General features: G+C 37.3%; 2 protein-coding genes across 5 annotated transcripts; both read right to left on the minus strand.

Annotated features, from left to right (window-relative positions):
- Nucleotides 1–1704: 1704 nt before the first annotated feature.
- On the minus strand, nucleotides 1705–6424 carry GPR85 (G protein-coupled receptor 85). Its single transcript, XM_053465548.1, has 2 exons — nucleotides 5772–6424; nucleotides 1705–4361 (listed from the first exon to the last, which is right to left on the minus strand). The coding sequence occupies exon 2, from the start codon at nucleotides 4186–4188 to the stop codon at nucleotides 3076–3078; it is 1113 nt and encodes a 370-aa protein (XP_053321523.1). The 5' UTR covers nucleotides 4189–4361; nucleotides 5772–6424; the 3' UTR covers nucleotides 1705–3075.
- A 7520-nt stretch (nucleotides 6425–13944) lies between these two features.
- On the minus strand, nucleotides 13945–18850 carry SMIM30 (small integral membrane protein 30). 4 transcript variants are annotated; one of them, XM_053465549.1, is made up of 3 exons: nucleotides 18802–18850; nucleotides 18448–18515; nucleotides 13945–14352 (listed from the first exon to the last, which is right to left on the minus strand). In XM_053465549.1, the coding sequence occupies exon 3, from the start codon at nucleotides 14287–14289 to the stop codon at nucleotides 14104–14106; it is 186 nt and encodes a 61-aa protein (XP_053321524.1). In that variant the 5' UTR covers nucleotides 14290–14352; nucleotides 18448–18515; nucleotides 18802–18850; the 3' UTR covers nucleotides 13945–14103. The 4 variants fall into 4 exon arrangements, with proteins under 4 accessions (XP_053321524.1, XP_053321527.1, XP_053321525.1 ...); XM_053465552.1 differs by having other exon boundaries at nucleotides 18454–18515; nucleotides 18802–18819; XM_053465550.1 differs by lacking the exon at nucleotides 18802–18850 and adding an exon at nucleotides 18602–18644.
- Between the last annotated feature and the right edge of the window lie 4093 nt (nucleotides 18851–22943).

A 22943-nucleotide genomic window follows, 5' to 3' on the forward strand; every position in this document is an offset into this window, starting at 1 on the left:
TTATCTGTCAACTGTTTAAATGTTTGTACTCCTGCAATTTTGCGTGGTTGATATTTTATGTGTAAAACATTTGAGTGTAAGAATAGATCTCTAGTCTTTGGTTGGTGACCAAGAAAGAAGGCAAATGGGATGTAGTTCCTTCCTACACAGGGGACAGGCAATGGGCATACCTTAAGATCTTTTTGCTCTGTACTGCTTGTTTACAGGTAGACATAAAAAAATTCATAAAAAAAGTACAGGAATACGTGGTAACGTCATAAATAGTGTGGTGAAAGATGAGGAGCAACATGGAAGTGGTGGTGTTCATGTATATCAAGCTTGTAAAAAGTGTTACTTACTGTATCCATCAGTCCTCTGTACCTAAAAACTGACTTGTGCATTTTAGAAACAGCAAAATGTTTTTTACGCGTGCTAAAAATGCCATTTTTTTTTGCATTAGTGGGGTTACAAAAGGTAAATAATCTGCATCCCTCGAGGAACAAAACAAGTATCATATGTTGAGGAAGGGAATGATGTAATGATCTATAAACCATGATGGGAGGGACAAATACAGTCTACTACAGCTCTGACTGAAGAAACAAAGGGCTCTAAGTCTAAGCAGTGCATTGATCACTGATATTCCATTCAAAGAGGTGTGATATATCTTATAATCATGTAATAGAAAAAAATATTTATCACTGACTTATGCATTTTAGAAACAGCAAAATATTTTTTACGCGTGCTGAAATGCCATTTTTTTGCATTAGTGGGGTTACAGAAGGTAAATAATCTGCATCCCTAGAGGAACAAAACAAGTATCATATGTTGAGGAAGGGAATGATGTAATGATCTATAAACCATGATGGGAGGGACAAATACAGTCTACTACAGCTCTGACTGAAGAAACAAAGGGCTCTAAGTCTAAGCAGTGCATTGATCACTGATATTCCATTCAAAGAGGTGTGATATATCTTATAATCATGTAATAGAAAAAAATATTTATCATTTTATTTTAGGATTATTATCACTCTCTTAGGTCAGCTAAAATAGCAATGATTGCTGCTATCAATATTCTGTTAAAATGTCACTTAAAACAAAATCACCAGTCATGAATTATCATAGAGAAACAAGATCCACGCCAATCACATTCCAGCAGAATGATTTGGATCCATTTTTAGTCTGTATGGTTAGTACTTGGTTGAAACAGGATTGCATTTGTTACACAAGAATGATGTCCTTTATTGTAATAAAATCAAATCAGTTGCCTTGGATCAGCAGTGTTACCCCTCTAATCACTACATCAAGGATGTCAGTATTAACAATTCCCCTTTAACCCCTTGAGTAACAAAGGTACGGGCAACAAATACAGATGGTAAGGTCATATGGGCTCTGGTCTACTTAGTTTGTGCCCTAGTATGTCTACAATTTCAATATTCTCAGCTGATTGTGTGGTGTGTCTGCCTATTGTAATGGACTATAAAATGTAGTTTTAAAATAAAAGCAAGAAGCATAACCCCTGCTCCGAACATGAATGTATTATATGAACCCATATCATGTATAAATAAATTAAATATTAATAATTGTTCATAGCAAAGCTTTTACAGTTTCAGAAAACACTATCATTTCTAATAAAAAGACTAATCCATATTCACATTCTTGCTAGTTATTTCCAGATCACTGAACAACTAAGAAAAAAAAAAGAAAAGAAAAAAAAAGGTTAGTTGCATAACTGGAAAAATGTAAAATTTTATTCCAGGAAAAATTAACAGGCTACACAAGAAAAATTTTGGCAAATGCAACTTTATATTTAAATTTCACACACATCTGTATCTTAAAGAATGAAAGAAAGACTCACAGACTAATGTTATTCTAAAATACTAAAAATTATATGTTTTTTTTACAAGAAGAAAAAAAAAAAGAAAATAAATAATTCAAACAACCAATACACCAAAATGTGCAGAAAGTATAAACAGGACTGTGCCTTCAGTAGAATAAATGCTTCACAATTTGTGCAAAATATAATACCAAGGCTCTGGTCTTCCCATGACAGTTGACTTCAAATATAAACATATTCAACTGCCCTTGTTTCGTAGAATGAACCAGAATAGGCAAAATGTCTGGTTAGTGGTTCTCACTCAGGCAATGTGCAAAAGGAAAGAAAGGATAGAACCGTTCTTCCACGCACTCCCAATTGACTGGCTACAAGTTTTTGATTAAATTGTCTGGAATAAAATGGAAGATACTAGATAACCCATTAAGGCAACATGTATTTATTCTGTATTATTACGAGCGTTCCATAGGTAAATCCTTTAATACTGCAAATTGGATATTACGTTGCCAAAACAAATTGATATCTAGGGTTTCTCTTAAATAAAGTGGAAATTAATATCTGCCACGTCTAAAAAAAAAAAAATAAAAAGACAAATTCACAAATTGCATTTAATTGTGAGTGTTACTGTTAAAGAAAATCTTTATATTTTATAGAAAGAATACTTGAAAAAGTAGAATATAATGTTAACAAAAAATACTGCTTTGGAATGCTCCCCAAGAATTACTTACAAGGTAAAACAACCTCTTAGTAAGATAATCCAGTAATGCATGGCACATCCTTTATCAGTTACAGTATTTTAATTTCCCATTTGTCAATCTTTGCAAAAGAAACCCCCAAACGGTATTAAATATTCAGAGTCTTCAAACTCTTAAAAGCATGTTTATTAACACATTTACCTCAATTCAATTTATTAAGATGTCCAATTCTAACCTTTCTGGGTGTTCTTGTTTTTTTTTTTTTTTATATGGTGATATACACAGCATTCAGCAGTGGTTCTAAGCACCTGCCATTTGCAAGATCTAACTTACAACCACAGAAACAAAATCATGTCTGTGGTTTAGTCCTTCATTTCCAATTACAAACCTTCCCTGGTGGCCAGCAGGAACACTTGGATAAAATAGGATTACAGGTGCTCTTTTGCGAAGTGTGCACAATGCTGCTAACATTCCATTCTTGGTCTACTTCTCAAGACATGGCTACAGGCCACAATTGCTTAGCAGAGAAGGGTACTGTTTCACAAGGCTAAAGATTTTGCAGATGCTCCCTCATATAACACAGTAAGGTTCCCTTGGTAACCTGGATTTTCTGCAGTAAAGAAGGGTTGTGCTGAAACAGCGCCTCAGCTCCCTGTTTGAGAAAATGCAGACAAAAGGATTGATTCCAGCTTGGGCAAAACTCATCCAGACAGCTGCTGTTAGAAATCCTCCTGGTACCACAGGACCTCTTGCAAAAACTCTCCAGTAACAAGCTACCAAATAGGGGCCCCACAAGGTCAGGAAAAGGAATGTCATAATGTAGAACATTCTACTGATTCTTTTTTCCATTTTGAACTCATCTAAAACCAAGAGCCTTCTCCTGCCTGTGGTGTTTGTATTTTGCCTTATTCCCAGTAAGGTGGGCGGTGTGGGGCCTCTTCCAAACCCAGCTAGCCAGTTGGCCGCTGCTTGCCCACTGGCTCCAGGACCATGGAAAGTCCAGTTCTGGCTCACTGCTGCTACAAACTGGACTGGCTTCATTTTCCTTCGATCATGAACAAAAAATATCAGCTTGAGGTAGACAAGCTGTGTGGCTAGAAGAATGAGGGCAAGAAGTAACATAAATCCCAAAGAATCGTTAGCCCTGAAGGAGCGATGTTGAAACGTGCATTGGTCTTCCTCCCTGATAAAAGAGTAGGTGCCAACATCTAGAACTGGTGGAAAAGCCATAGCTACAGATAAGGTCCACACCATACAAATGACTGCCAGGCAAGTCCAGAAGGTCAACCTTTTTGTATAAAACCGATGGTGCGCTATAGCTAAGTATCTTGTGACGCTTATACAGAAGAGCATGAATGCTGTATGAAAGCAAGACAAAACCCCAAGAAATGCAATCACTTTGCAAGTAAGAGCTCCATAAGTCCAAGAGGAACCATTCTTCACTGAGGTGAATACAAATGGAAAACAAATAGCAGATCTGAGAATATCTGAGCAGCAAAGATCCAAAAGGAAGTAGTAAGGAGCTCTGTGCAAGGTCTTATCTTTGACTAGCAAAATGGAGATAAGAAGGTTACCCACCACACTGACTCCTATAATAAAGCCCAATGAAGTCAGTTTTAAAAATGCTGTTAAAGGAGATACATTTTGCAGAATGTTGTCAGATGCATGGCTATCGTTCGCCATAGATGGATGATGTAGATATTGCTTCAGTCAAGTCTCATGGTCTATATACAGGGGCAAGTACAAGATAGATCCATACATTTTACAAAAAATGTAATCCACAAAGACAACCAAGCCGGTTTCTAGGCACACATTCTGCTCTTTCCACCTTCTGTTGTGTCATGTTGTGTAGAGATCTGTAAGGGAAAAAAAAAGCTATCAGTTTTTAGGCTAGCAAGTTCTGATGTGAGAAAGTGCTACCATACCTAATTAATAGTGAACAGAAAAAGGATCCACAACCGTGTACTATGATTTGTTTTTCAACTTTACATCTTGCCAGTATATTCCATTAGGAACATTAAGTAATTACACTCTGATTCCAACATGTCACTTAGAGTAGGTGCATTTAGTGTATATATATATATATATATATATATATATATATATATCTATATATGCTATTTATACATACATTGTATAAATTATACAATCAGTGATTGCTTACACACGCAGACAGGGAGAGGTATATTGATGTGAGGATTCATTTTATGTATCGCTGGGCAGTATACTGCCGTTGCCTTGATATAGATCACACCCATATACTGTATATTATGCATTGTGTGTTTTAGTCTTACACCACAGTACTCGGTACAATTAATATAGGCTTGGCTATGCACATTAGGCAGAAATCTGAATTCCTGCTATCTTCCTTCTGCTAAAAATATTGAATGTATACAGAGTCTATAAATCTGGAAAAAGAAACCACCCTCATGATGTAGTTGTAAATGCTGAAAAACACACCCTTACAAGGAGATCACCCCAATCTGCAATCACTCTCTTGTCTAGGATAAAAAAGGAGCATATTATAGCAGGATTAGTCCTCCCAGATCTCTGCTATCCTATTCTGATGCTGCAATCCAACATTTTCATGGAGAATAAAGATATAATGCATCTGAGCACAGCAGCCCCAGTACAGCTCACCACATTAGGGATAAGACTCCATTATTCATGCCAATCGTTGCAACTGTTACTATGCCACTTTTTGCTCTCAAATGGGAATGGAAGCAAGGTTTGCTTTTTTTTTCAATGGCTTCTTCATGCTTTGTGTTTTTACATATGTCCTTATCTAGAGCCAGGGATACATAGACATGTGTGCATGACATATACACACATATACATATGAATGTGTGTGTGTGTGTATATATATATATATATATATATATATATATATATATAATCTGTGGATAATTGATCTCTGAATTCTATATGTATTGCTATGTATACGTCTTGCAAATGCAGGCACAGACTTCATGACCATAGCAAATGCCCCTTTGTTAGGCTTTTTCAATTATCAGTGGAATGCAGCCCCCTTTCCCCTGGGTCTGCTTGCACTAAGCTAGGCTCTGACTCTTTATGGACATGCATTTTCTGCATGGGCTCCCATTCTACTTCGAATTTACAGTCACAAACACTAGGCATCATTGTGCTCAAAATAAATAAATAAACAAATACAAATTCGATCACTTAATTAGCATGTAGATATAACCTTATACCCAGACACACATTATCATCCATCTGGACGCATACATGTAACTCATGCTTCCTACCTGTTGGTGCTTTAATATCCTGACAAGAGTATTTTTCCAGTGAAGCTTCTTCTTTCTATAAAATGCTGATTTTTTTTTCCAGGGGTATCTTGCCTGAGAATATAGTCAGTGGCTCGGACGGAGCATGCGCCGTGAGGCTCCTTGAGCTGCTCGCTTCGTCCTCCCCTGTCGCAGCAGCACAGACTCTCCCAGCAACAGCAGCTGAAGCAGTCCCACTGTTATGTGAATGGGGGGCAAGTCAGACAGCTTCTTGCATACCTGCTGCAGCTTCTGAGGAAGTCAACTCCCAGGCATCTCGGCCATCTCAGCTTGCAAGCCGTGCCGTGTATTTACACATATACAAATATGATGGCTGCTGCTGCTGCCTGTCTGGGATCAGCATGTAGAACGTGGATGCAGCTTTGCTGTGCACCATTGACTGCTGCTGGCAGTGCATTTTCCCAGCTCCCTGATCATGTTTACCAAAAACATTATGCTACAGTTTGTGTTGAGCTGTTTGTATCAAATGACACCTTAATGATTTTGCTACATTAAAAAAAATCAAGAAAGGAAACACCCATCCAGACTGATGCATTGTGTGTTTTTTATGTATTGTTGAGTGGGAGGAGAATGATGAGCACATTGTTACTGGGAAGAACATGGGAGAATTTGCATGCAACCCTCACACAGGGTGGGGGCATTTAAAGCCATAGCACATGATTGACATCTCTTTTATTACAGCAAACATGCCTGTTCGCACTCCCAAATAAGTATTTTTATCACACTAATCTTTACATTGTACCATTTCAGCATATTTTGCTTTTTTGTAGTTGCAGTTCCATTTTCCTTTGTTCTTCACCTTGCTACGGCTTCCTACTTTGGAAAATAATACTTATTACCAGCGATCATTTTTTTTTTTTTTTTTTAAGATTATTAATATTTAGTTAGCTGACAAAATGATTTAAAAAATGACCAATATTTATTCGTTTCCACCAGTAGGGGGAGCTATTTAGGTTATTTTGGTGTTATTGGTTTGGAAGATGCATATTTGTTGTATACCAGGTACCAAGATTATATAAAATGAAGGCTATTACTCTATGAAAATAATATATATATATATATATATATATATATATATATATATATATATATATATATATATATATATATATATAGCTTATCACCATTTAGTAGAGTAATAACACAAATCACCAATTATTATTTATTTAATTTTTTTTTACCATAAAACCACTTTACTTTTTAAATGTATTATCTATTTATAGCAGTGCTTTTTGCTTGTCGAGCAATGTCTATTGCTTTGGAGGCTTTTATCTGTGGCAGCCTATGGCAGAGCCAGAATTATCTCCCTTCTCCTCACTCCATTATTACAGAGCAACTTAACAATAAAGGAGAAAAAAATCCTTCCATCTTCAAGTAACATATTCAAGTATATGGCTATAACAGTTAATTTCATTCTGCTTTTTGAGGCATAGGGTAGTTGCATCTGTCCTACTATGGTATGGACAGAGAGCCCTTTTGGCCAATTGACCTGCTTGAGGCGACACAGCTATCAATGTGCAGGTTGGGGGTTCTCAACTCAACTGTCCCATTTATTCTGCAGAGCTCTGTGCAGAACTCCGTAGTATTTTTTTTTTCTACGTGTGCCACGCAACCTAAGGTGGAGTGCAGGGATATGACACCTTTAGAAGAGGGTGGATCCACTAGACAAGGTAGGCCTTGGGGCATCTAGGGTCAATACCCTGGGTCGCACATAGGCTAGCGATTCCAGCACTTACAACAGAGATAGGTTATTGGTGGCTAGATTTGATCATTTTTATTTTGTACTTAATAAGAGTTCAGGGCATAGAATGAGACAGCATTTAATTCAGCTTTCTACAAGGCTGTTGACTACTTTCTTCAACCCACAAGCAAGGCTTTAGATGACTTCATCTTTCAATCAGTCACCAGGATTGTTTCATTTTCTCCTCCTATAGCTAAGGCTGTATATTATGCAATTATACTTCCACAAGTGTGTTGCAGATCAAATACCTGCAAAATACCTGGAATTCATTTTATTGTTGCAGCTCTGCTTTGTCTACTTCCCAGAACACTGCTTTGGTCTGTAAAACACTGTACCCCCAAGAGGCTGCACATAGCTTCACACTCATACCTTATGATGTAAATCATATTAGTAATCTTGTTGCTTCTTTAGTATCGCAGCAACAGGTTTTTCAATTATTTTTATTCAGATTCGCAAAATAAGGAATGATAGGAATATAGGATTAACAGCAAGAAAGTGCTTGATGTATAACATGTTCATCTTTATTGGATCTCATGTTAATGTGATAATTGTTTAGTCTGGATGTCACACATAAATGTGCGAAAATTAAGAAAATTAAAAAACAACCACTACATGAGTGCTGGGACAAATCCAACATTTTAGAGCTAAATGAAATAAATCCTAATGCTGCACCATTTTTACGATGCTCTAGGCTTTTTCTATATTATTATGATTAATATGTGACTTGTTGCAGGTGTGGAGCTAATGCATAAAGTGGATTAAGCAGTGGCTTAGGTTCTCTAGTGGTCTAAAGGGCCTCTTACAGGTTAGTTGGAAGACACTTATAAAAGTGTAACAGAAACCTTAAAAGTAGCCTTGCTACCCCCATGGAAGTAGCCTCTGGAATGTCTTTTACACGTTAGTAAGGACACGGGGATGATTCATTCCGTTTCATTGATCCTCATAAATTTAGCTGCATCATTCGATGCTAGTTAGACCTGCAGAATTACCAGTGGTTACGTTTGTACGCAATAAGACAAGTGGTTCCCTTTGCACCAAATAAGATTAGTACCTCATGTAATAATAATAATAATAATACGTTAAATACATAAGACCGACTTGAAGCCATTGGGATGCGAAGACCATTTCCATTATGTTTATTACACAGAAAATGTTATTGATATGTGTTTGTTTACATCAGGTACCAGTAGACATTGTACTGATGTCTATCTTTAAGGCTTTGTGTACAGATGGCAAGACATACATGTCGGCATTCCATCATAGCGTTTCTATTGTGTTTGTATGCATGTGTATTCTCAAGGGCACAACTGATTTGGTTAGGTCCAGACAATGCATAGGCTGGGACTGTACGAAATCAGTTTATTGTCACGAAGAAAAGATGTTGTTTTTAACCCTTTATACTATATATATATATATATATATATATATATATATATATATATATATATATATATATATATGCGCTTGCAGAGCTGCTGTCATAGTGCATTACCAGTTAATAGTAATACCACTTACACTAATGTTTAGTAGTTAAACATTGCATTTCTTTCTATTAAACAGCAGGTCAGGTATTTATTTTTCTTAGAGCTAGGTTTTGGATATGTTATGTAGTAATGCAAAGGCATATAGTTGGTTTATATTACATTGACCACCCAATGTCATATTCTTGCAGTATATGGATGAAGAAAATCATCAGCAAAGATAAGTATGCGGTGCCTCCAGTTGACTGAGTTCTGCTTTCGCTAGATGGTCAGTCCCGCCCTGTTCAAGTGTATTGGAAATGTACGTGAAATGTATATGTCCAGGTTAAAATGGCAAGTGCACCCTTATTATACAGCATGTGTAGGTCTTGGTACTTGTTTTAAATCTCTCTTACCATCTTGCCTATATTGAAATCAAATTAAGTGTCTTTTTTTGTTTTTAAATTATTACCAGGAAAAATACTCATTTAGCATTATTTAGCCCTTAATTAGATTTTTTATGCTTTTGCAATGTTTTTTTTTTTTTTTCTTGTTTCCACATTACAAAGTGCACAACATGTTATTCTCTGAACATGTTGCTTAGCAACAAAACTCTGGCTAATAATCTGTTCCACCTGATTGCAGTTGCCATTGCACAGAACGATCAAGGTAAGGTGAGTGACCATGTAATCAAAATAATCACCATACAATCCCGGCCAGATGTTTAATTTTTTTTTGAAAAATAGGAGTTTCTGTTGTCTAAAACACATTATATTAATCAAATAAAAGAAATTAAAAGGACAGATTTTTGTCACCACTATTTAACAGTAGAAAATATAACATTATAGTGTCTTGCATAATGGCAATATGTATGCATTTATTCTGTATACTAAATAAAACATATGCAATAATATTTACACATTAAAAGTAAGCAAAGCATACATTTTAGATCTCAGGATCTGTAGGATTTTTCCTCCCGTTTAAACTGCATCTAACCTATTGTTCATTTGGTTATTGTTCAGGCAGCCTTTTAAAGGTGGGTAAGGAGAAACTCTGTACAATGGGTAAACTGGACATAACAAGTAGCGCATAACAGCTTACCTTACAAAAGGTAAGACAAACTTGCAATGCAGAGTTGGTATATGTTACACAAGACGTAAGTGTCTCTCAGCTACTTAAGTGTAATCCAGTGTTAATACTAGTTGAATAAATAATTATATCGCTGGGCATAAGTACAGTTCTATTAGTAGCCAAGACGGGAGATAACAAGGGTGCGAACAAGAGCTTTGGTTCCATATTGCGTTAGGATAGGGCAAATGTGGGCAATGGTTTAAAAAGTGTAGGCAGCTGTTTTTTTTTTTTTTTTTTTTAAACAAACTGGATGTATGGGGTGAATGAGAAGTCAAGTGTGACACCAAGAAGGCACTGAGCTTGTGGGGATGGCAAGATGATTGCACCATTGACATTAAGGGAATTGAATGAGCCTTTAAGATTTCCAAGAAAAAAAAAAAAAGCTTCCCTGAAACACCACAAACCTTCTGAAAGCCACCATCCAGAGCCAGGCTTTATTCAAGATTGAAAAACAAGTATTCAATCTCATTTGTACTACTTCGACAGATCTGCAAGTTTATTAATTCATATTTTGTCTTAGAATGATTTTGGTTTTTTGGGACATTGTTTCCATTGTTTGGTTACTAATCCTTCATTGTTTCCTTTTGGTTACTAATCCTTCTTTTCATCCCCCTTTTGCTTCAATTACCCATATTTTTCCTTTAGACTGTAAGCTCACAAGCAGGGCACTCATAAGACCATCATTCTTGCTAGAAACTTTGTGTAAAAGTACTAAGGCTAGATGGCAAGCTCACAGTGATCTAAACACCTGTTAGTTCTGTATGCATAAGTGTATACTATGTATGTAAGTTGCATACTATGTGTAATATCAACAGCATTGTGTGAGCATGTTTACATGTATGTGTAAGGGATAGTGTGTGTACACATTACTGTGTTGCACCTATATATGATGTATGAGTAGATGCCTGTACACATAGCCACAGAAAGCCTCCATAAGAAATAAGTGATCGGTGAATGTTCATGTTTTTGTTTGTACTTTACATGTAACTATGCTCCATATATAGATTTTCTTTATTATTTTCTTATTATTGTATCACTTGTGCATATACTGCCTACCTATTTGTCTATCCTTAATGATTCTGCCCTGTTTCATTTGGGTCTACTATCAAGAAGAATTTGAGCCATATTACCTGTGTTGTGCGTATGCTTTTTATTTGTTTTTTATCAATCAGTAAAGTCTCACACTAAGCAGGAAACTAGTTTTTGTTAATTGCACATGGTGCCTTATTTTAACGTTCTATAGTGCGTCACATTATCGCATACTTCAGGTTATTCACTGGCACTGTTCTCACCATGCAATCCATTCACTAATACAGAACAATGATTCATGCCACATCTGTACAACATAATTATTGTAGTCTGTCTCAAGTGAAAACTATTTGTCAAGCCACTTTTACTTAATGCCTTCTGTCTTTGAATCAGACAAGAAACAGTTGTTACATATATTAACATCCGATATATTCTATTTTTAATAAAGATGTAATCCACAGGATTATTCATTATATTTCTCCAAAGCAAGTTATTTATTACTTCCAATAGAGAGTCTACAAGGGAATACATAATTAAAGAAAGCTGATACTATTTGCAGGCTACAAGTTTGCATAAAACTTGACCTTCTCAAGTTTTGCATTTTCTCCAACAATTTAATGTCAGCGGACTTGTCTGGAGTTACCAGAAATCAATTAGGCCATACAGTTAGGCCTCTCCAGTTTGCTGGAGAGTTGTAGTTTCATGATGTATTTTGAAGGGCCAACCCCAGCAAGGTTTTTCCTGCAAGAAAACCTTTTGTTGACCCTGCTTATTGTATAGGCAAAAGGACAAGTCGGTCCCACCAATGGAGAATGCATATTAAAGTAATATGCATTTATTGGCTGAAAGAACAAAATAAACAATATGCTCCAGAGCTACTGTTCACTGCCCCTCCATGTTTGATGTTTGCACCAGTTTTGGGCGCTAAAAGCTTAAAATTAATGGGCACACTTTCCGGGCATTGCATATGAGAGGTTTTTCAGACCCACTGTAACTCGTGTGTGAGCCAGCAAGTATAGTGGGTGTGTCTGTTTGCAAGCAGAAACTTACTATACGTAATATAGTAGTAATGTCCTAACACATAAAACCATCTAAATATTCCCCATCTGTACTTAAGGCTGATTATCAGTATTCTCATACATTGATCAGAGTTTAAAAACAATAATTGTAGAGAATTAACAATACCCCATTATATTTAAGCATACAATGTAATCAGTAAGTGTATACTGCAAATGAACAGATGTACGAGAATGGTTTGCTCTCATTACAGCTTTGTCTAGTTTGGAACTCGGACATAAAATCGTTCTCAATAGCTAGGTAAAGACCCTTTTCATGGTTTTGGGCTGCCTTCATGTTTGCGCATAGTCGCCACTGTCTACACATGTATAAATAATCTGTATGGCCTGGCTTGACTGGTTGTCTTGCAGTAGCCATACGGTCCACAGTTATGGGACTTTTTGCATCTATTTAATACTATATACATATATCCTATTGACCGTTTGTGATTTGCATTTAAATTTATTGCTAAAATAATCTTAATCCTTACACTGACGTGGAGCGCTTGCAATATCTGTCATTCAAGAAAAAGGTATTATTTGCATAAGACAAAGTTTGTTGAACACTTCTAAATACTCATATACGCGAGTAGTCAGGGGGTAAGTTCTTTAACATCTTCTTTTGTCTTAATGCGGTTACGAGAGGGTTATACCTACAATGGCCATTTAAATAGAAGAATTTATAGTTTCAGGTGATGATGGAATGAAAGTGAGGCTTTGTCTTCGTCCAGTAATGAAAAGGACTTGTCAATTCTATTAGGCATTTGCCTGCATACACTGCCCCTACCAAATGCATCCCACTACGTCTACCACTTTTATCTCATATTTCCTACAGGCAGGGGTCCTGCATATTTAATCATTCCAATATCAAATTAGTTATGGATTTTATAGACTGCAGGAGCTTTCAAAATATGATTATTTATGACCAACAAACAATTACTTTGGAGCAGCAGCTTCCTCTAAAAGGTATTTTATTTTTTGCCAACAGGTTAAAGAATGCCTAGCATATTAAAGTATTTATAATATCTAACAAGACCCCATCCCCTTGTCTTCCTGATACTGACAGGTTGCTTTAAGCAACCTATCTATGGAGAGATTTGTTCCATCACAGAGGAGGGGGCCTGCCGCTCTGGAGCTGTAACTTCTTCCTAAGCTAAGTGCTTTTATATTGTTTTTCTTTTAACCTTTTAAAGAATGCATATTTAAAAGGTTTAATATACATCTTTCTTTGGTGAGGCTGTCTGGGACATCAAACTGTCCCTTTAAGCATAGTACGTTTTTAAAAACATATTAAAACAAGGAGTGATATTGGATGCACGGGCGCTAGAACCATCAAGCAGCATCAGCCAATGGCTTGTATGACTATAGTACCCATGTACTAGTAAGAAAATTATAATCACATTATAGTTTGTTTAAGGGACATATATAAAAACTATCCATATGCAGTATAAACCTTTTTAAATGGATACATTATAAATAAATAAAATAAAGAACACCACTGTCCAAAAAAACAAAAAACAAAAAAAACCTCAAAGCGAAGGAAGCATGAATTCTGTTCTTACATACTTTTGTTTCAGGGATCCCTTGTGACGTTCACGGCTTCCGTGCCTATGTGACATTGTGGTGTCCGATATTGTAATAACAATATTGTTGGGCTATTAGAGTTCATATTTACCAGGACAGAAAAGAAGTAAGCAATCCTAGCTAAAATGTGAGGCTTTTTAGAAATTTAATATTAAGAATACATAATCCACAAAAATGGCATAATCACATAATGCTATTTCATTTGCTGTTCCCAAATCATTCTCAAAGGTAATACATAGTTTAAAAAAAAAACCCAGATACCAAACATAAGTAATAAGTAAACACGAGAAAAATTATAGGTGGCCTTCTCTTTTTCTTGCATAATACCCCAAACATGCACAAAAGCCAACTACAGTAATGACCACTCCAAGCAGAACAGCAATGGCATCTCCTTCGTCCATGGCTTTGACCCCAGGAAGCATGAAACACAGGGAGACAAAGATAGCCACAAGTCTGTAAATCTCTCCGCTAATAGCCATGTGGAACTGGTTTGAGGGGTTTGGTCTAGACTGTACTGGCAACAACAAGAGACAGACTCTTCTCTGCAAAATCAAAGAAAACAAAAATAATTTTACAATTGGGTCATTCTAATACAACAGAAATATTATAATCTTTAACTTCCCCATAATTAAATACATTTTATTCTAACTTTTAAAGGGACCCTTCAGCTACCATAAGCATATGATAGCTGTGTGGTTCCTCTAAATACTGGTATATATGATATTGCTTTTGCATTGAGTTTCTGCCTCTCCCCAACTATTTTACATGCAGCAGATGTATTCATTGCATGTGATACACTTTAGCTCAGTGAAAGCTGCACGCAGGGGTCTACTAACACATCAGTCCAGTAAGCGCAACATTGTAAAAGAATTGCTCTTTGTGTCCAATAATATCAATATGGTGTGTCCATTTAATTGTTAAAATTAAAAAAAAAAAATAAACACCGTATTCTCTGTGTCCCTTTTTTCCCTGTTTTCAAGGGGCAGTTACGAGAAATATATAAAACAGCTTCTATTCTTTCTTCTTATAGGTGGCAGTAGCCCTTACCTATATAGTCCAGTACTGCCCCCCCAAAAAAACAAATACATAATCAGACAGACCTTTTCTAGAGCTAGTTTTCTCTATCAAGTATCCTTTCAATTCTCCTGAGATACACAGTGAAATAAATTGAACTTGGCTTTACCAGCTGTGCTATGTAGTTAAACGACCTGGAGAAAATTAAGATTTATTTTTTTTTAACTTTCTTCTGCAAGACAGACAGCAAACCCAGCTTTATTTTTTGTAATAAAATCCCATGAAAGAACTAACATCTCACTGTATGCCTGCATCATAAGCTAAATTCATGAACCCTGTGAATAAGGCAGATTGGCTGCGCAATAAAGCCTCAGTAAAGTCTCCAATTTAGCCTCAAGCAGTGTTTAAAACCAATAATGCTTTACTGTAACCTGCATGGGTAATTCAATAACAGAACCCAACAGACATAGGTCATGCCTCAGTATAAGCAGCTATAACTGAGGGTTTATGGTAAAACATAAAATTAGAGTTTGATCATGGCCTTTCTCTACCATTCTCAAATATTATTGAGAACACTGTGTACTGAGTCTTTTTAAAGTTATGCTTTAAGCATAAAACATTTTAAATGAGTTTTTCCATTTTCTAACACATTAAGGGTAGCAGAAACTCAGAAATACAATGTCTCGTATTGAAAATAAGAAGCTCCATACTTTAAATATACAAAGAAGTATGTGTGATAATATCAACACTATTATGAAATAAACCGCTTCATTAAACATTATTGCTATAACTATTGAGATATATTTATATATAGATATATATATATATATATATATATATATATATATATATGCATAACAAAATTAAATATCTGCATTTCTAGTATCTACTATAATAGTAAAATACAAAGACTGGTCAGTGTTAAAGTCTTTTAAACCCATGAGAAGATTAATATTAGTTGTAGGAGGCAAAGGAACATGTAATGGAGGGTGAAAAACATGAATTAGTACCATAACGGGAGGAAATGTGCTGATAGTGGAACAAGCGCACACTTTAGTTGACCTTCTGGATATTAAATTAAAGTGACAATAATGCAGCTTCAGTACACATAAAAAAAAGGCAAGCTGTCAACAACACTAGTAAAAGTTTTTCACAGATTGACAGCAACACATATTGAGGGGATAAAAAAAAATAATGTCAACTCACAAAAGCACTTATTTGAAAAATGACTGCATTAATATAATTTTCTAGATTTTTCTTTTTTAAATAACATATTTTGGAGAGGGTTGTCCTGCCTTCAACTACTCTCAAGGAGCAAGTAAACTGAATTTTTGAGAGATCAGTGAAGCAAATTAGGTTTGCTTCACTGATTTTCAACAGGAAAGATTTTCCAAAGTTGAGTGAATATATAATAAGTTTGTGCAATACCCCCGTTCCTTCTTCCTTTCTGTATCCTATTTATTCTTGGAAAAACAAATAAATAAATATTTAATTAAAAAAAAAAAAAAAAAAAGAAAGATTTTCCACTTGTCGACTTTCTTGGCAGCACCCTTCTAATATCAATGAAGCAGCAGATCCAGACATCTGAAACATATTCACAGGCTTTTATAGTGTGTACTCTACTTCAAGATTGGTTGAGGAGTGACTGACTGATGTCCTGTTGTGCCGCCAGCATTCTGAACAAAGTGCAGGGAAAGGGAAGAGCGCTTAGACGACTAGAATTTGACAGCATATTCCACCCATCTAGTGTGATCATTTATTCTAATATAAGACTCAGACCATAATCAGTCCATGGTCTTGTTTTGAATTCAGAATTATCTGACTTAAGCATATCTGAAGCACGTATAAGTTCCTCACTGTATTAGCCTCTACCAATTTTAAACAATTTTCCACCTTGGTAACCACTTCTATGAACTCTACCTCTAAATGTCAATATTCTTCTGAAGATGGGGGCCCAATACTCTTGGAGAATGGTCTGACCAGGGATCTTTAAAATGGAATAACCACCTCTCTTTTTCCTACTACTATGTAATGTACTGTAGTTTAGAATTAAAAAAAAACAAGTTCTGCATATACAATACAAAGTCAAAGTGTCAGGCTGGGTGATTGATACTGAGCCATTCTATTGTTTACCACAAGGAGGCATGATAAGAAGGCAGTGTGTTTTTCTAGTAAGAGTATTACTTGTACACTTATGTCCTAAAATATAGCATGATAGACTTGCAGGAGATGCGTTTCAATGTAGCATTTTCAGTAGGTGAGGTAAAGAGTGATCTTAAAGTACTTAACCCATCATTGGTGAAGCTGTTTGGGACTGTCCCTTTAATCATTGTCCTTGTTGTTATTTAAACATAAATTACACATTTAGAAAACAAAAATGTAACAGGAGAATCATCAAAACAGTATCCAGTGTTTCCAAAATAACATCTCTATAAAACATATTATTATTATACGCCCATTGGCATTCTGAAAGTCTACATAAATATAACCTTTTATCCACATGGTAAATGCTAGGAGATTTAGTGCCATTGCAATGTATTTTTAAAACGGAGGAGGACAGATTATATATTACCATGCTCTACTGTTATGCACTGTGCTGCATTAAAAGGTCTGCTTTACCGTCCTGTCTTTTTGCAATCCAAGCAGGATTTCAATTATGGGAGTAGCATACAATAACGCGTTTAAAAGGACCGCTTAGTATCCCCGGCACCCCATCCCTACAATAAAAGAATATGAATTCTTTCAAAATAAAAATTAAATTAAAAATAACGCACCTGCAGACCTCCATGGTCCGACATTTCTCAATCATTGACAAGAAAATATTCCCATTAAAATGAATTTACGTACATGTGTAAACGGGTCAGAACAGTACCCCGCGTGCATCATTTGGCAAACCAGCGGCGGAGCTAACTGGAGGGGAGCATACTTACTTGCAACGGCATTTAGCTGGGAGTGTGTAAAGGGGCAAATACATACAAAGGGGATTTTGCAGAATCTTCCTACGCATTTGCAAAATGGACAATACAAAAATGTAAAGGGACCTCTCAGCTATCATATGAATAAAGGGCATAGAAGAAGATGAGGATGGGTCGGTTACCGGCTTGATGAGTGTTTGCTACTGCCAGTAAGGCAACAGCACTGGCCGTCTTCGCTTGCAAATAATTTTAGAGTGCATTAACAAAGGCGCTTCCAGTAACATTCTCCTTTTTAGCTGAGTTCAGGGATGAACTCAGCGCCACCCAGGTCACGTTGTATACAATGACACTTGTCATATATCAAAGGAAACAGGCCTCGTAGCCCTAGTTATAGAGGATTTCTTTAACCCGGACCGCTCTTAGAAAACATATATATTTCCTGGTTTTATGATCAGCATAATTACTCTTACTTTCTCTCAGCTACTTGCTGATGATTGGCAGCCTATATTATAGTGGAGCAAGAAGAAGGGAGAGGTCTGGCTCTACCACAGGCTGCTCCCAATCTCAACCACCACGAGGTTAAGTTTTAAACTGAACATATCAATCATACAGATTGACAAATGAAAAATCACACTTCAATGGATAGCTTTAAATATGTTAAAAGCTCCTTTTAACTATTACTTCTAGCGACCAAGAAAGACAACTTACCTTTACCACTGTAAGCTAGCAGATGCTTATTTCCATGTGTCACATTAAGCAACTACTTTATAACCAATCTGTAAGAAAGAAAAAAACAGCTGTTAATAAAACACAGAAACTCAGGTCCCAGCTACAAATATATTGCACTCAAACATTCTCCCACCCTGTATACGACAGCCACGCAGTGATCCTACCAAACAGAGGAAATGTAAATGTGACACACACCCGATCATGTGACTACCAATGGAGTCTGTAAACTCTGCCTCTCTGATAACTGCCATGAACAAACAAACAGAAATCTAAGGCCAGGGTAGTATTTTTGAGCCAGACAATCATCTTTAAGAAGAAAACATTTAGCTTTACCTGTTGCAGACACCGTCTTCCAGGAAGCGATAGTAAAAGGGAGTGCTGTGTACTACAAATCCCATGATGCATATCGCTCACCTAGTTCCTTAAAGCGAAATTGTTCCTACTAGGCAGGTCACGTGAATAATAGATTAGTGGTGTATTGTTAGTACAGACGAGATGAAGTACACTGAATTGTTTGAAATATAACACAATATTCGGAGACTCCAATGATTCCGTATAATTTGTCAGTTTCTTCGCGTGTACATAATAGGTAATAGAGATTATTTTTAGAAATTGAAAAATAGGAACATCAGAGAATTGGCCTGCAGGCTATCATCACACAACGTTCAGTCGACCTAGTTATTATAATTATTGTTATTATTATTGTTTTCGTAAATTGTATGAATGAGAGTTTGCTCATTAGGAATCAAAATCATTAGATTTTCCACATGGTAGGAAATAATTCAATATCCACTTATTGCTTCTATATCTTGCACTTGATCTAGGAAGTATATTGTTAAATTAATTTGCTGAGCCCCTCTAAAAATTTGGCAAAATACACTTAGTGGCCTTGATCTAGAAGGTCATGCAAAGCCGAGGTTTACTGCTGGGATCCAAATAATATGTCCTGTGTAACATGGACTTCAGGGGCTGTTTGTGCTGCCATATATATATTTTGGGTACAGGGTAATAGATATGTAAACAATTGTTTGCATTGAAAGGGTAGTCATGCCCAAATTTCTTAATAAGGATTACCAAAGCAACTATCAATACATTCATGGTTATTTGTGTTTAAGGCAAATCTAGTAACACTGACATGTCCTATTATCTGCAGCAGCTTTCCCAAAAGCCTTCTATATAGTCAACTACAGTGGGGCAAAAAAGTATTTAGTCAGCCACCAATTGTGCAAGTTCTCCCACTTACAAAGATGAGAGAGGCCTGTCATTTTCACCATAGGTACACTTCAACTATGAGAGACAGAATGAGACAACAAAGTCCATAAATCACATTGTCTGATTTTTAAAATAATTTATTTGCAAATTATGGTGGAAAATAAGTATTTGGTCAATAACAAAAGTTCATATCAATACTTTGTTATATACCCTTTGTTGGCAATGACAGAGGTCAAACGTTTTCTGTAGCTCTTCACAAGTTTTTCACACACTGTTGCTGGTATTTTGGACCATTCCTCCATGCAGATCTCCTCTAGAGCAGTGATGTTTTGGGGCTGTCGCTGGGCAACACGGACTTTCAACTCCCTCCAAAGGTTTTCTATGGGGTTGAGATCTGGAGACTGGCTAGGCCACCCCAGGACCTTGAAATGCTTCTTACAAAGCCACTCCTTTGTTGCCCAGGTGGTGTGTTTGGGATCATTGTCATGCTGAAAGACCCAGCCATGGAAGGAGGTTTTCACTCAAAATCTCACGATACATGGCCCCATTCATTCTTTACTTTACATGGATCAGTCGACCTGGTCCCTTTGCAGAAAAGCCCCAAAGCATGATGTTTACACCCCTATGTTTCACCATAGGTATGGTGTTCTTTGGATGCAACTCAGCATTCTTTCTCCTCCAAACACGACGAGTTGAGTTTCTACCAAAAAGTTCTACCTTGGTTTCATCTGACCATATGACATTTGCCCAATCTTCTTCTGGATCATCCAAATGCTCTCTAGCAAACTTCAGATGGGCCCGGACATGTACTGGCTTAAGCAGGGGGACACGTCTGGCACTGCATGATTTGAATCCCCGGCGGCGCTGTGTGTTACTGATGGTAGCCTTTGTTACTTTGGTCCCAGCTCTCTGCAGGTCATTCACTAGGTCCCCCCGTGTGGTTCTGGGATTTTTGCTCACCGTTCTTGTGATCATTTTTACACCACGGGATGAGATTTTGCGTGGAGCCCCAGATCGAGGGAGATTATGAGTGGTCCTGTATGTCTTCCATTTTCGAATAATTGCTCCCACAGTTTATTTCCTCACACCAAGCTGCTTGCTTATTGCAGATTCAGTCTTCCCAGCCTGGTGCAGGTCTACAATTTTGTTCCTGGTGTCCTTCGACAGCTCTTTGGTCTTGGCCACAGTGGGGTTTGGAGTGTGACTGTTTGAGGTTGTGGACAGGTGTCTTTTATACTGATAACAAGTTCAAACAGGTGCCATTAATACAGGTAACGAGTGGAGGACAGAGGAGACTCTTAAAGAAGAAGTTACAGGTCTGTGAGAGCCAGATATCTTGCTTGTTTGTAGGTGACCAAATACTTATTTTACCGAGGAATTTACCAATGAATTCATTAGAAATCCTACAATGTGAAAATATGGTGAAAATTACAGGCCTCTCTCATCTTTGTAAGTGGGAGAACTTGCACAATTGGTGGCTGACTAAATACTTTTTTACCCCACTGTATATCATCTTTACATCTGATGTTTGAATTCTTGAATACTATGTTCTGCGAAAGAATCAATAAAAGGTTTAAGGTCCTATCGTATGATAAAATGTCAGGTAAAGAGGAGGTTTCATAAGAACCACGCAAAATGTGTAAGGGTGGCTTTTGTGTCTATAAGGCTGCATTACATTCTTTTCTTAAAAGGGTACTTCACCGTAATATGAACTTAAAACCCTTTAAATTTTCATTCTGTCTTGCTGCCCAATTCTAGCTATTTCAGAGGAATGCATCACCTGGCGCATAATATGCTTGCCACCGGTCAGCTCTAGATCTTACAAATGCTGCAGGTGGTGTCTATTTAGACCCTATTGCGCCTGCTCAGAAAGTGCTATATTTCTGCTCCTGACTTTTCCCCCTCACTTCTAACTCACCTCACTGACTGTCTATCAAGCATTGCATCATGGATGGTGTCCCGTTACCTAAAGCTCAACTCACCTCTAAGACCAAACTCATGGTAATCCCGCGGTCTGCTCTGTCCACTTTTCCTGACATCTCTATTACCATTGACAACTCCACTATCCAACCAACAGACCAGGTTCCCTGCCTTGGTGTCACCTTTGACTCTGCTCTCTCTTTCTTCATCCCTCACATCCAGTCCCTCACCAAATCCTGCCGCCTCCACCTGAAAAACATCTCCCGAATCCGCCATTTCCTTACGCAAGAAACCTCCGAGTAACTAATCCACGCACTTGTGACATCCCGCCTAGATTATTGCAACTCCCTACTAACCGGTCTCCCTTTCTCCCGCCTTTCACCTCTTCAATCCATCCTCAACACTGCAGCTAGATAATTTTTTCTCTGCCGCCGTTCCTCATTCGCTGCTCCACTATGCCAATCACTTCATTGGCTCCCCATACCCTTCAGAATCAAATTTAAACTTATGACCCCGGCCTATAGAGCCCTCAACAACTCTGCTCCCCCTTACATCTCTAGCCTCCTATCCAAATATACCCCTACCCGCACCCTTCGCTCCTCTCACGACCTGCGGCTATCTTCTACTGTTGTTACCTCTTCCCACTCCCGTATTCAGGATTTCACCCGCGCCACACCCCTCCTGTGGAATTCCCTTCCCCGTTCCATCAGACTTTCTGCCTTGTACGCAACTTTCAAAGCCTCTCTGAAAACCTACCAGTTTAGGGAAGCGTACAACATTTCTTCCCAGTACTCCCAACCATCATAATCAAGCCATCTGAACAATCAACAGCTTCAACACATCATCACAACCAGATCAACTCATCCCCATCCAAGCAGTCCTCTCCTATTGTCTCACTTCCCCCTCAACCACCGACTAGATTGTAAGCTCGCAAGAGCAGGGCCCTCTTCTCCTTTACCCCAGTTTGTTATTGTATATGTTATTGTATGTGTTTCTAAATTGTTCTACTGACTGTAACAACACTGCGAATTCTGCCGGCGCTTTATAAATAAATGTAATGTAAATGTTTGTGATTTAAATTTTCAGAACTTTTGCAGTTAGTTTTTATCAGTTTGGTCAGCGATCACCCTCGTTATTATTGAATACTTTGTGCGAAACAGAAATTTTTTGTTACAAAAAAAGTTCATACGAAAACAAATTCACTAGTGTGTGCACATGCATATATAGCAGAGGCATCCAACCTGTAGTCCTGCAGCAGCTGGAGGGCCGCAGGTTGGACACCCCTGATATATAGAAACACACACACTGACTTTTAAGTGGTGATCTCAGATTTCCGACATCTG

This window comes from Spea bombifrons, chromosome 4 (genome assembly GCF_027358695.1).
Source record: "Spea bombifrons isolate aSpeBom1 chromosome 4, aSpeBom1.2.pri, whole genome shotgun sequence".
Lineage (NCBI taxonomy): Eukaryota > Metazoa > Chordata > Amphibia > Anura > Pelobatidae > Spea > Spea bombifrons.